The sequence below is a fragment of the Echeneis naucrates genome, chromosome 9 (assembly GCF_900963305.1).
Source record: "Echeneis naucrates chromosome 9, fEcheNa1.1, whole genome shotgun sequence".
In the NCBI taxonomy this organism is placed as follows: Eukaryota; Metazoa; Chordata; class Actinopteri; order Carangiformes; family Echeneidae; genus Echeneis; species Echeneis naucrates.
Genome location: NC_042519.1, coordinates 17968667 through 17982946, shown reverse-complemented (window position 1 = coordinate 17982946; position 14280 = coordinate 17968667). Strand labels below are relative to the sequence as shown.

General features: G+C 42.1%; 1 protein-coding gene across 5 annotated transcripts in view; it reads left to right on the top strand.

Annotated features, from left to right (window-relative positions):
• LOC115048641 (rho guanine nucleotide exchange factor 28-like) overlaps window positions 1-14280 on the top strand; it is a 30068-nt gene extending 15788 nt beyond the window's left edge. For 2 of the 5 annotated variants that reach the window (XM_029510287.1, XM_029510291.1), the window contains 27 exons: window positions 479-653; window positions 1162-1273; window positions 2416-2458; window positions 3410-3499; window positions 4072-4195; window positions 4897-5032; window positions 5303-5358; window positions 6777-6834; window positions 7410-7551; window positions 7651-7781; window positions 7878-8018; window positions 8315-8565; window positions 8652-8777; window positions 8883-9000; window positions 9165-9419; window positions 9498-9574; window positions 9661-9839; window positions 9952-10049; window positions 10183-10374; window positions 10587-10718; window positions 10881-11008; window positions 11096-11143; window positions 11378-11482; window positions 11583-11747; window positions 12396-12647; window positions 12758-13136; window positions 13222-14280. In XM_029510287.1, coding sequence (XP_029366147.1) covers window positions 479-653; window positions 1162-1273; window positions 2416-2458; window positions 3410-3499; window positions 4072-4195; window positions 4897-5032; window positions 5303-5358; window positions 6777-6834; window positions 7410-7551; window positions 7651-7781; window positions 7878-8018; window positions 8315-8565; window positions 8652-8777; window positions 8883-9000; window positions 9165-9419; window positions 9498-9574; window positions 9661-9839; window positions 9952-10049; window positions 10183-10374; window positions 10587-10718; window positions 10881-11008; window positions 11096-11143; window positions 11378-11482; window positions 11583-11747; window positions 12396-12647; window positions 12758-13136; window positions 13222-13406 — 3898 coding nt within the window. In that variant the 3' untranslated portion in view covers window positions 13407-14280. The remainder of the gene's footprint in view (window positions 1-478; window positions 654-1161; window positions 1274-2415; window positions 2459-3409; window positions 3500-4071; window positions 4196-4896; window positions 5033-5302; window positions 5359-6776; window positions 6835-7409; window positions 7552-7650; window positions 7782-7877; window positions 8019-8314; window positions 8566-8651; window positions 8778-8882; window positions 9001-9164; window positions 9420-9497; window positions 9575-9660; window positions 9840-9951; window positions 10050-10182; window positions 10375-10586; window positions 10719-10880; window positions 11009-11095; window positions 11144-11377; window positions 11483-11582; window positions 11748-12395; window positions 12648-12757; window positions 13137-13221) is intronic. The other 3 variants (XM_029510289.1, XM_029510288.1, XM_029510290.1) reach the window with 3 other exon arrangements.

The window sequence follows — 14280 nt, the reverse complement described above, 5'->3', positions numbered from 1 at the left end:
TTGTCATGCGGTGCAGTGACTGTAACCAGTGAAGGTGCGGAAAGTGACAGGAAGCCTGGACACAATTGAGCTGTTTGTGTGTCGAGGTTGCTGAACATTCCTTCCAGCTTCCTCAGTGCTACAGGATCTTCTGTGTTGTGACAGAAGCTAGCAAAAAGCTACGTTTCTTAAAGCCTGATATCAGCCCGTGATCAAGGATTATCAGCACTGATAATAGAGAAGGTCACCGTGGACACAGAGCAAGACGTTAGGTGACTGAAGCCTCCACTACTGAGTGACGGAACAGTGGCAGGGATCAAATTGGCCTCCGCTGGTTAATGACAGAAATATAAACATAACTGACATCTGATGTTTTTTATTTGCTTCTTGTTTAATGTAGTATTAACTGTATTAGTGTTGTATAAGAATAAGAATCATAACCTTAGCACATGGATATGTGTGTGTATGTGTGTCTGTGTCTGTTGAAATGTGTAAATAGTCCCAGTCTTGAGTGTGACAGTGGGGAAGAGGACATACTGGGACATTCCTACTCCTGTTCGTCTATAAAGCAGCAGTCCATCCCGAGGTCGAGCTCAGGAGAGGAGCGGGACTCTTTTGACATGTCACCAGACTTTAACCACATACACCACAACAGTTCGCAGAAGTCCACCAAGGTACACACTCGCTTTCACATGCTATATTAGATGTCAAGCAGCAGTGTTTTTGTCTATGAAAGTCAAATCACAGCTTTATTCCAAACAATGACAAAAAACCTAAGGACTATATTTCTCTCTGGACCAAAATGTACAACAATTCTTACCGATACTTCTGTAAACTCATGAATCATACAGTACAGTGGTTCATCATACAGGTCATGTGTCTGTTTGCATTGTGACTTGATGTACCAAGAAACCTGGTGTCACTCTTTCATTCATGTTTACATTTTGGAGCAGGATTTATACCAATTGTGCATTTCAATCACACTAATAATCCAGCTAAAGTAAAGTGCAACAACAGTCACAGAATGTCTAATAGAATAACATCAGCCGAGGAATCAACAGCTCAATTACATGAATGAAAATCGCCAGCTCTGCAGGGTCCTGCTGTTTTAAGCATTAGACCTGTGAACTTCTGCTCATTGCTCAGCCTGGTCTGTTCCTTCTGACTTGTGTTTTCAAGCAGAACCCAGAGGAGGCAGAGGTTCGTCTGCGCTCCTACTCCTACTCCTCCCCCAAAGCAAAGCCGGCGCGGCCGCTGCTAAACCGAGACACAACCATCACTGACCTGGCAGAAGGTGAATGAACTTTGACCCCTTTGACCTATGACCTTTCTGTTCCCAAAAGCCAGCTGAATGGACACATGTGGTACATGTCTAGCAGGCGGAAACACCAGACCGGTGTCATAAATCAGCTGAGCTTGTATTTAGAATATGTCTGTTTACATTCAGCTTTGATACAAAACGACCACTCATGTTTAGTGTGCAGCATTAAGGCTGTGCTTTATCCTGTGTAGATGGTACGTTCAGCAGCAGTGGTCGTTCTCTACTTCAAGCTTTATCTCTCTCTAAATCCCTATCTCGCCTCAACCAAGTTAGTAAGTACAAGAAATGCCAGTTGGCTGGCGAATGCATTTCACTCTTGTCTTCCTGCTCTCTCTGGTGTAACCATGGGACAAACTGATGATCATTAAGAGTTGCACGGTTAAAAGGCATGTTTGGTATATTTAAACTTCTTATCACCTACTTTGATTCAATGTATATTTTCCTGCTCATCTTGGTGTAAATTAATTCTCCCAGATTTATTTTGGTCACATTCCATTGTCCACATTGTGCAGCCCTGTCTGTGTGGTAAGATTTATTTAGTGGTTGTGTGGCCTTCATAATGTGCAAAGCATAAACCACTGTCACAGTAAATAACATTTATTATTATTTTGAATTGCGAGATGATCTAAAGCAGACTTTCTCCAAAGCCTGGTGCCAAGATTTGTTTCCCAGCAATAAAACAATGGTCACCTACATAATTACTGATAAGTAGAGGTTTAAATCTTGAGGATTTTGATATCTGGGCTTTGGAAAAATGTCCTCCTTAATGCTTTTACAGATGATCTAAAGAAAGTTTTTACTCTTCTGAGGGTTTGGTTTTCTTCCATTTGGGTGCATGAGTTGTTTCCATAACTGTTTTTATTTTTCCACCTTCACTGTCATCTGGTTTTTCAAGGCAAAGCTCGTTTTCGTTGTTTCTTCTATCTCCGTAGGGGTTTTCTGGATCCAGGCGGTGTCATGGATTGTTGTATTTCAAGAATCAGTCAATTCTGATTTAGGATGCGGTTTTCAACCCTCTCAGCTGATTTGCTTGGAATCTGCACTGATGTCTTCATCTTTATTTACATGTGTGTCAGTCTTACTTATTTTCCTGCCCTTGTTCCTTTACATTACAGAGCAGAGAGCATTCAGCCTGACGGATACGCCAAGAGAAAAGAGGTAAAACCAGTGTGTCATTTCACGAGCTCAGGCTACGTCCACTCAACTGTGCAGGGTCTTGCTTAGATGTTCCTCCCTTTTTAGGCATCAGTGTTGACCAGTGGTTAGCGATTGGCTGAGATGAGCATGCGTGTGTGTATGTGTGCAGTTGTGTGTGTATGTGTATCTCCAGTGTTAAACCTGTGGTTGGGTTCTGGGTGTACAGGATATGACATGCTTCCTGTCGCAGGGCCCAGGCCAGAATATGCTCTGATTGCAACCTCAAAATAACCCCCGAGTAAACAGCAAAATTCAGGGCTTTCCTGCGCATCAAAGGAACATGGAGCTCTTTTCTGTAGCACATCAATGACTCTATCTTTGTAGTGTGTACATACTGTTGTCTCTGTGTTGAAGGAGTCACTTACTTAACATTCCTTTTACCATCCTAACTTGACAAATTTTGCTTATTTTGTTTGTTTGTCACAACTGCCCCAGTCATCATCATTTAATTTCAGTTTATTTCATCTCACTGCCTCATCATGCACTAATGCATTTCGTTTTATGCTAAGAACCATGCATTGCTAACACTGGAAACATTTTAGATAAATAGATTATCGTGTTAAATCATTAGGTTTTTGTATTTCTATAAATCACATTAATATTAGAACACCAGACTGATCCGACTCACTGATAGTGTTAGTTCCTCACAATATCTCAATTCATCCAGTGTTAACTAAATGGAGCTGTTGCCCCTGCCTTAAGCATTTGCTAATATTTTATATGGTTTACTAAAATCAATATGTAACACAAACTGAGTATTCTCATGTAAAAGCTGTTGTCACTTTAACTTTTAGGCCCGAAAATGTTTTCTAGACTCTAATCCTAGATACCATCCAATATTGTAAGACTTTTAGGTCTCCTGATGAGTTGAAAGACAAACAATCTGGTCTGAGGTGTGTTATATCCATGCAGGGTTTTGGGTTTCCGTAAGCGGGCCCAGTCAGCAGAGGAAGAGAGCAGCGCATCGCTCCAACACCTCACCCTCACAGAGTTCCTCAAAGAGTATGTTTTCACCAAAACAACCTCACAGCCATGCATGTGTGGCTGAACCCATTGTAACCCCTGTCATAGCCATTTTCCAACTCATCCATTAATCACGTGGATTCTTTGCCCCTGTATTTAGTCATAGAGGATTCATAAACGAATCATATTAACATTTTTAATGTCATGTTACAGCTTAGGTTGATGTGATGTTGCATGCCTTTGCCCTGTTTAGGTTCTGTTACTGCTGCCTCTCACCTAGAATGCTTAATGTAACTAACATAAGTTGTTATAAATAGTTGACACATTATTAATTGCATTTTGCCAAGGCCATACTATAAATAGTATCCACTAGAGTCCTTAGTGACTTCCAAGCATGCCAAGCATGTTGTTAAGAGTAATAATCTGTAGACCAGGGGTCCTGGAAGACTGTCTGGACATTCTTTCATTCCAGCATGACACCAGTGTACCTGATTGTTCAACTCTTCTAGTAATATTTTTCTATATAAAGAGTGTGCATGTTAGGTTTGATTGCTGTCTCCATTATCCAGATGATGTGATGACTGCTGACTGAAATGTTTATACTCAAACAGGATTGAGGATGAAGAGTGGGATAAATACATAATCCCGTCTAAAGTTGAGTCAGAGAAATACAAAGTCAGCCGGACCTTCAGCTTCCTCAAGAACAGGATGTCCAGCACTCGCAACAAGACCAAGGTGAGAGAGTGGAAAATTTGATTTCGCTCACAGGTATTGAAAAATCCAGAAAAAAAAAAAAAAAACAAGCCTGAAGAACCAAAAGGCCTCCTAAAATAGTGCAATAAAAGCTTTACCACCCCTCAGACAAGCCAGGTCAGAATTCCTGTGCTGGAGCGCCATTGTATGTGTCTTTATTTGGCAAGGGAGAAATTTCTCTCTCATCATGTCTTAGCAACAGGACACAGAAAAAATATCATCTTACATAATACATTGACCCCCCCACCACCACACAGCGTGAAGAACCAAAACACATTCCATAGTATATTCTCAATCTTCTAAACACGTGCACATATGTGCGAAAGCATGTTTCCATGTCTGTACAGACATGCAATGCACATGAGCGGTCGAAAAACAAACATGCACTCGTAGACTTCCTTGTTAAGTTTGATAAGAAAATAAACACACACATACACAGTGGAATCCCCCCTAATTCCCCCCTAAGGAGGCCGACCACAACAGCAGCGGTCCCATGGACCTTAACAAAGTAAACAGAGGCACTCACTCAGAGGCCTCTTCATCTCGACTGAATCCACTTTAACAGGTGTGTTTCAGCAAGTAGATGACCAGTGTGCCACTTTGGGCCTTCTTCTTTGGTGGTGGCATTGATTGCAGTGAATGTCAGCTGCATAATAACTCTTTCAGTGTTTCCTGTACTTCAGGTAAAGGGGAAAGAGGGAAAGGAGAAGTCCGGAGCCGGTAATGGACACCAGTTTGTTCCTGTGTCTCCATCTGGTCCTGCTCTCTGTGTGGCCTGTGATAAGTCTGTTTCTGGGAAGGAGTTGTTGCAGTGCTCCTGTAAGTATTATGCTGTCAGTACTGTTGTTGTTTTATGAGCTGTGGTGGCTGAACTGTTTAGGGTTTGTGTAAATCTCCTTGCATGTACTGCCTTGATGTTTTGTTCAGTCGGGGGCATGAAGTCAGTTTTCTTCCTCCCACAAATTCCACATCGATCGAGAGGAACAGAGCAGTCTGACAGCCATCTGGACACTGAATCCAGAGATCTGGTCATTTTGGTTATTATCACGTTACTGATTAAATTAACTTGGGATTTGCCTTTGTCTGCAGACTGTTTCCTGAATGTCCATAAAAACTGTCGAGAGGCTGCTGCAGCCTGTGGAAAGGTAATCAGCAACATCACATACCTCATTTCAAAACCAGAAAGAGATCAATTTCTAATAATAAGTAATAATAATCAGAAAGATTTTTCTCTAAATTTCTGTACAAAATTTAAAAGACAGCTGTATGTGTCTTTATGTGCAAACAATGTATTTCAAGGATCACATAGCTTTCATGAAGGCTTTTTTCTTTTTGTGATGGATAAAGATGCAGGTGAAAACAATGCACTCTCATTTCCAGATACGCAAAAATGTGAGGAGGCAGTTTCAATGACTTTAAACTGTTAAAATAATGTTTCTGTGAAAGCTTTCCACCAAAGAGAGACTCCACCGATTTTACACATATAAGTCCAGTTCACCTGTCAAATTTGCTCTTCTTACCCTTTGTAAACCGGTGTGTAATATCTAATACGGCTCCAAAGGAGCAGCGAAAATAACTGACGTGATAAAACACTGTAACTCAAAAAGGTCCAACTCTAATATTATTGGAGCTTGACAACTACAAAGGACTGAAAGTTGGATTATCTCCGATTCCACCTTTTACATTTTTTTTGTTAGTTTTTTTTTTTTATGTTTTTTAATGCAAAGCCTTCAAATCCATGAATATGTGGTTGTTGATTACAGGGTAACCACCGTACTGTGTCGGTGAACCAGAATCCTTTGAGAAGACATGTATTGTTGTTTGGAAACACAAAACAAGTGATGTTGTCATGCAGCAATTCTCACCAAAACTTGGGGTCTGACAAACAAGCCAAGGGCATTTCCTTCTTCATTACGTATTTAAACAAACCAGTTCTTCAAATATTTTAATTCAGCGAATGTTTACGTCCATGTTTATTAGTGTGAAGCCTTCTGTTTCACTTCCCTTCTTTCTTGGCTCAATTCAGACAAATTACTGTGGATCAGAAGAACAGCACCAAACCAACGCCCACACTTACCCATTTGCACATGTTCTCCTGCAGATGCATGGTACAAATTAAAGAGATATTTTGCGCCATAGTTCTCTCAGAGATCAAAAACACCTCCAATTTTATAGTTATAATGTTAGAACGCTACAGCTGTTGATTTTTGGGGCTCTTGAAATCTGTAGCTGTCTGTGATGTTGTCCAGCGGTCTGAGGCACGTGCTGTGTGGCAGTTACCTTCCAGTTAAGTTCGGCTTTCTGTGTTTCCTGTCATACTCTGCTTTGCTGTCCCAAGGCAGAATGCATATATATATAAATGAATTAGTAGAGCAGCGACAGGCTGACAGGAGGTGGGTGCAGCTGAAGGAGAAACATAAATTCCAACACTTAGGTGCAAAGGAATTCTTGGAATGTGTTGAACAACACCACATAAGTATCGAAATGTAAAACTGTGTGTTGATATTTTAAACAGAAACTGTGATTCATATCTGTTGATGTTAATATGATTATCTTTCCCCAGAAGCTGCATGAGAGGAATGCATTGCTAATGAAAAGCAAGACCCTGTCTCTCCCACAGAGTGAGTCAGAAATTACAATGTGTGTCTACCCACTCTTCTCCCCTCCCCTCTCACCTCTCCCACAATGTCCTCCTTTGGTTCTTCATTCATTTGGTTTCCACCTGTCCTCCCTTGTTTCTCCTGTAGTGCACTAGTGAGCAATTTCTCCTCACCCCCCACTCTCTACTCTCTCCCCTGTTGTCCTATTGCTGGTAAAACAAAGTTACATTTTAATCCACCTCAGTGGGGGATCCAGCCTAGATTGAGTTCATGTGTGTGGCTGCGCATGAGTGCAGAGGCTGAGTATGTCTTGCTCACTGCCAGGATTAATTTATTTTCTAATGTAAAACTAAGTGTCTACAGTGTTTGATGTCTGACCATAGTGTCAGGTCAAACACAACGAACTTCAGTTACTATGACATATTGTCGTAATTCTGCAAGTTAACAGCGACGGTGACTGATACTGTTGCATTTACTGACTGCATAGATGTAAATAAAACGTCTGAACGCTGAAGAGAGTTTTGAAGTATGTATGTGTAGAGAGAAAAAAAAAAGTGACTAATCCGTCTTCCTGCTCCTCCTGATTTCCCCTTTAGACTGTGTTAAAGACAACTCTCCACCCTCCATTTTTTCTTCTTCATCATCCTCATCTTCCTCTTCTGTGCCAATGGTGACAAGAGAGAAGAGAGAAGCCGTCACCCCTCTTCCCAAAAGCCTCTCCATCTCAATAGACAGCAGGTAGGGTGGCAGGGCCCTCACTGGGTATTCATCAGCACATCAAAGAAATACTCAGATATGGTGAATTTATTTAATTTTGAACAAAACATTTCTCTGCAGACGCCTGAGTGACTCAGCAGGGGTGGATGGAGAATGCAGTGCGACAGCTTGTGCTAACGGTTCATTGTCTGATGAGGGAACACCAGTCACAATGACTCCCCCATCCTCCGAGCCGCCAGTCATTGCACACGGTGAGGAAGTGAGGTTTACAGGATTTACATTTTTTTATGTGTCCCACTGAAAATGATTCTGTGTGTTTCTGAATAAACATGCTTTTGCTCTCGCAGATGCTCTTGATGCCCCTTTGCTGAGTGACTTGTCCGCTGACCTGCTGGGACTTGATGCAGAGTCATGGAGTCTGGCAGTCAGTCCAGAGTTCTGCAGACAACATGACAGACACTCTATCAAACGACAAGATGTTATTTATGGTGAGAAGGCTCTTCCTTTCACTCATCTTTTGACCACATCAAAAAACATGAATTACTACCATTTATATTTTAATGATTTAAAATTCCTGCGACCCAGAAAAACTGTAGAAGATGGATGGATGATTTAAAATGCTTTCAAGAAGAACAGAACAGCAGGGGGTCCAAACAAAGAATCACACTTTCTTGTGCTATAACCAGTCAATTGTCCACTGAAGTTAATTTACAAATTCACACATATCCGTCACAGGGTTCAGTGTCCATTATTCCACTCTTGCTGCCCCCTTTACTTTCAACAGAGCTGATGCAGACAGAGCTGCACCACATCCAAACCCTGACAGTCATGTCAGAGGTGTTTAGGAGGGGTATGCTGGAGGAGCTGCAGCTGGACTGGGACAGTGTGGCCAGAATCTTCCCCTGCTTGGATCCTTTGCTGCTCTTCCATAGAAACCTCTTCGGAGCGCTGCAGGAACGCAGGCAGGCCGCAACCCAACCTGAGAAACCCAGAAATTATCTGATCCATCAGATTGGAGACATACTGCTACAGCAGGTTTAGGAAGATTCATTCATGCATTTAAACACACAGATCTAGGCCTGTAATCAGTGTCTGATGGTCTCTGTCTCTCTTTCTCTCAGTTTTCAGATGAAAATGCTGAGAAGATGAAGCAGCTTTACGGAGAGTTCTGCAGTCACCACATTGAGGCTGTCAATGTCTTCAAAGAGCTGCAGCAGCAGAACAAGAAACTCCAAAACTTTGTCAGGGTAAGACCCGTGATCCATCTTGTGCTTCTAAAATCTCATGCTGAATGTGAAATGTCACAACTGAGCTGTTGATGGTCTCATTTTGAGTTTTACATCTGTTCACAGCAACAGAGCAATAACTCTCTGGTCAGGCGGCGAGAGGTTCCTGAATTTATCCTGTTGGTCACTCAGCGCATTACCAAGTATCCAGTGCTGCTGGAGAGGATCTTACAGTACACACAAGGTAAATCAGCTCTACTGTGAAACACGACTGTAAACATAGCTGCACTGTACATGGATACACAGTCCAGCAACACAGAAAGCTTATGCCTAGTCCCATTATTTTTGCTTTGAAAGCAACATAACTGTTTTTGTTTATATACCTATTTTACCTCTTCCCCATCACAGAGGGAAGTCAAGAACACTCTGACTTGTCTAATGCCCTGGTTCAGATCCGCGACGTTATTGCTGCAGTTGACCTGACAGTCAATAAGTATGAGAGGTGTCAGGAGCTGCAGGAAGTGTTGGCCCGGCTAGAGAACAAGAGCTTTGCTAAGCTAAAGAATGGCAAGATGTTTCGCAAACAGGACCTCCACAGTAAACACAGGGATCTGCATTATAAAGGGCTGGTCTACTGGAAGACTGCTACAGGGCGCCTAAAAGGTGTGTATGACATCATCTCTGCCATTTAATGCTTTCATGATCCAGGCGGTCTACATGTGTTTCTACTCCTCTTTTCAGATACTTTGGCACTGCTGCTGACAGATGTGCTGGTTTTCTTGCAAGAGAAAGACCAGCGCTTCGTATTTGCGGCTGTGGTAAGCCTCAGCTGCAACACTTTGAAATCAGTGACACAACGGCCAGCTGTACATCCCTGAACATGAATATTTATGGACTCTTTCAGGACCAGAAGCCTCCAGTAATCCCTCTGCAGAAACTCATCGTTCGAGAAGTAGCCAATGAGGAGAGAGGGATGTTCCTTATTTCAGCCTCCTCGGTGGGGCCAGAGATGTATGAAGTTCACACCACAACCAAAGAGGAGAGGAATGCGTGGATGAAGCACATACGCCAAGCTGTTGAGAGGTGTGTGTAAGTCAAGTCTCCAGCGTTTGTCCCACCTAAAAGTTTGTGCCTGGTAAATGTTTACAAGTGTATGTGTGATGCTCATTATTTAACCCACTGCTCTACCTGGCAGTTGTCCTGAGGAAGAGGAGGAGGAGGAGCGAAGTGCTGAAACAGAGGAGGTCAAGAGAGCTGCAGAAGCAAGAGTCCAGAGGATCAACAAGTTCCAAGGTATGCACATTTTTTCTTTTCTCATTACTTGTTAAAATTTCATTTGTTGATACTGTAAAGGAAAACAAAAAATAATATTTAACACAAACAATAAACAACCAAAAGTCTTAATTGTAGCTCATGATTTGTTCAGAGACACTGTTGAGTCAGGATCAACGCATCTGCACCAGCCTGGAGGAGAAGTTACACTTGTATGCCGAGCTTACAGAGTTAACCCTCCGCTCACCAGAACCGGTACCACACCGCCATCTGCTGGTACAACCAGACCCAGACAGCGAGGTTCCACAACAGGCCTCTACTCTGCTCTCAGCTGCACTTAGAGAGGGTGAGTAACCTGACCTTTGACATCAACACTAATGCACCATCCTGACACACGTTTCCAATAAACCCTCAGTGTCATTTTCATTTAGACTTTACTTTGCACTGTAATACTTGGCAAAACTGTGCATACTATACTGTAGGAGACACGTAAAAGTTGCAGCTGAAAAACGTTTTTGAAAGTGATACTAATAATTGTGAGTTTTCTTCCTTTTGCAGCAGAGAACCTGATCACCCTTCTTCAGGCTCCCGACGGCGTTCCTGTACAAAATCAGAGCTCTCCTGTCCGAGGACCAGAGTGCTGCAGCTACAACAGTCACGGCAGCAGCATCCAGGAGTCTCCCTCTGAACGTGAGCTGCAGATATACACTGTAATTCTGAATGTCATTTTGTTTGTCCTAAAGTTGGCATAGGTGCTCATATACTACTTGACCTTAAATGGTACATGAAGGACCATAAAAGGTGCAGGCTATCCCATTTACCATGTTCCTTCTTTTTTCTTTGTTCCTACAGCAGATTATCTCAGCACTCTCAGTATGAGCTCCACCTCTCTTGGATCAGACACAGAGCTGCAGGATAGTGTGCTGTGGGGCTCAGCTGTGGATCTTAGACGAGGAGACACCAGAGGGACGCTTTTGAAGGTTCAACCATTGTAGTTCCCACAAGAAATGTTTGCTAATGTAAAAATATACCCTACTGTTCCCCCTGTAATAAAACTTACATTTTAGGTGGCAGAGAGTGTCCAGAGCCTGACTCAGCTTCTCTACAGTCTGCAGGTGAGACGGAGACAAAGAGACAAAGACATAGGTCTCAGCATCTATGGCCCAAAATCTGAAATAAAAGGATAAAGTTAACATTAAATTTTTATCCAGCAAAGCTATTACAGAAATACTTCATTCTCCTCCAATTCAATCTCAGATGTAAACCTAAATAGTTTAGATGTGGGGTTTAAAGGGGTACATGTTCAGTAAACTGGATTCAGATTTGAAAATGTGAATCTATGTTTGCAGGCTGCTGTGACCCTCCAGGACAGCTGCTATGAAGTACAGAAACTCCTTCTCCAGGAGGGAGAAAGACCGCAGCTACGAACGCTCTCATCCCTCCAAAACGCTCTGGTATCAGTCACAAGACATTCATGATAAAGAAATATTTTTACTACATAGGCATAGGCTCCTACTGCTAATAGGCTGATAGATGAAACTTGTTTTTGTGCAGGAGCAGGAGAAGCAGAGGAGTACTGATAAGAAGAAGGAGGAAGTAGAAAAGAAAGGTTTTGAGAGGAAGAGAGAAGAAGTGGATGAGGTGCATAAACTCCACATGAAGCTGAAGCAGGAACAACAGCGCTGGGGCAAGGAGTGTCTGGTCAGAGTGAAACAACAGGTTGGTAACCCACTGATATTCAAACTTGAATGTACTTTCGTTTTCTCAGCTACTTGTCTTTCCTGTCTGTCTTTTGATTCTTAATGATATGCAGCTTGGTGCTAAATAAAGTTGTGGTTTTCCATAACTGGGTGTTTCTTCCACACTTTAGCTGTGCTATTTTTGATCAATGACGCATTTACTCTAAAAAGTGCCAAGTAAAAAAAAAAAAAAAAAAGAAAGAAAACCCACCAGTTGAGATGAGAGCATCCATTTAGTGGATGCTCCCTCCACTAAATGGTTCTAGTAATAGAACAGTTATCAGTAGACACCCTCACCATATAAGATGCAATGAAATTTTAGTGTCAACTTGCAGTGTAATTATTCTCACTTCCATTTTCCTTTGGTCTTCTCCTCAGAGGAAGTTGAGTTCCTTTCTGTACATTAGGCATTCTGATGAACTTATTTCTAGTCATTTCCAGCATTCACATTTTTTAACCAAAGAAATTTACAATCTAGATGAGCTCCAAATGGAAGCAAAAAACAAAATCAACTGCTGAATTTTAATCAAGTGTAAATCTATTTTATCTGACTATCTAAACCTAACTGCGCCAACTGTGAGACGACACTTGAATTTTTACAATCTGCCTCTACTTTATTTGTTTACAGAGTGAGCAGGAAAGTGTGCTGCAGCAACGAGAGCAGCAGTGTCTTCTGGAGGCTAAGCGCCTGCGTTGTGAGCGTGAGGAGCTTGAGGCCCACCTGCTGGAGTATCAGCAAAATCTGGACAGATTGAGGGAGGGGCAGAGGAGTGTGGAGAGGGAGAAGGAGAAGATTGAAGCTCAGCAGAGGCTTCTCCAGAGCTGGAGACACAACCGCCAGAGCAGCCTGCCTGTGACAATACCACTGGATGGATACAAGGTGTGGCAGGGGAAAAGATACAGGAAGGGATAAAAAAAAAACAACAATAAACACACTGCTAAGTGAATCATGTCATCCTCGCTGATTTGGATGTTATGTTGTTGTCCCAGGTATCCGGCCACAGCCGCTCCGGCAGCCTGGATGGTAGCTGCTCAGTGTATGAAAATGAAGCAGCTTTGCTCACCTCCCTGCAGCACAAGCACCCACAACAGTCTGCCAACAACAATCAGCACCAGAGTCTGCTGTCCACGTCGAGGAAGAATCACGATGGTCTCCTGCACAGCTCCAGCTACTCCGCTAACCTCGGTCTCAATGCCAGCCTCTACAACAGCCTCAACACCCTGCTAAGCCAAGCGCACAGCAAACAGCCTCCGGGTGGTCTGGTGTACCCAAACTACAGTAACAATCACGCATGTTCTCGGCCTCTAAATGACTCTGTTCATCCTTTCAGTAGCAGAGTCACTGCACAGCCGCAGCAGACCAACAACAGTAAGTCTGTTTATTATACATGTTATAAATAAGAAACTAGACAGTGATGATCTTTGTCTTCAGGGCATCTGTTGTCTCCTTCCAGCAGACTTTAGCCCGTCACTGGACCGGCGATCCCTTGGTCCGTGGAGGTCAGAGGTCACAAGTCATGGACTTTACGAGGACTACTCCTCTCCTCCTCTTAAACCCCTCCTTCCCACGCAGGCTTATCTTTCTCTGGAAGGACAGCCGGGGGAAGAGGGAGTTGAGGAGAACATTGTCTATCTCTGAGAATCATCCAGGAGAAACTAATGGTGTAAGCTACCTGATGTGTAATTAGACTGACAATAATATCTGTTGCTTATGTGTTTGTGAATGTGTGCATTTGTATCCATTGAAATCTGATGGAAATAGGCTCATTTTAAAACCCCATATAATCAAATGAGGAAAGAGTAGCAGGGAGGATGTATACGCAGACATGCTGTGTGTGCCGTTATTGGTGTATATCAGCCAATAATCATTCTCTTCCTGCGTGATGAAACCGTTGTGCCTTTTTGCAAACAAGCTATTTGTAAAATTAGCTTTTCTACTTGTACTCCCTATGTTGTCACTTCTGCCATGATTATTTTCAGTATCCAGTGGACTTATTTGATGCCAGGGTTCTCTTTGTGTAACACCTTAAGCTAAAGGAAATCTGGACAGAAGTGTTGATTTTATTTTCACAAGAGCACTTAAAAGAAAATGGAAATATTTGACAGGCCAAATAAGTCCTTTCGAAAACTATTTATATTATTATTTCTCTGTGTTATCCTAAATGATATTTATAAGAGATTGTGGACATCTAGAACACATAAATATACTGACATTATTGTATAAATATAAAATATATGTATAGTTTTATGAAAGGCTACCTATGCACACTGTTGGAATAGGAACTTAATTATGTCTCACTTAAGTGCCAAAAATCTTGCTATCTGATACTGTAATTGAGTTCTGTAAAGAATAGCTGTATTTTTTTCTGTTCAACTTCCTTCTGGATAATTTATTGTGTGTAAATTGCTTCATGCACTGTCAACATTAATAACATTTTGTTTGATAAATGTTCTCTTGTAATCTCTGTAATCTGAACCGTGATGTGCCATATTAATGTTGCTGTATATAAAAC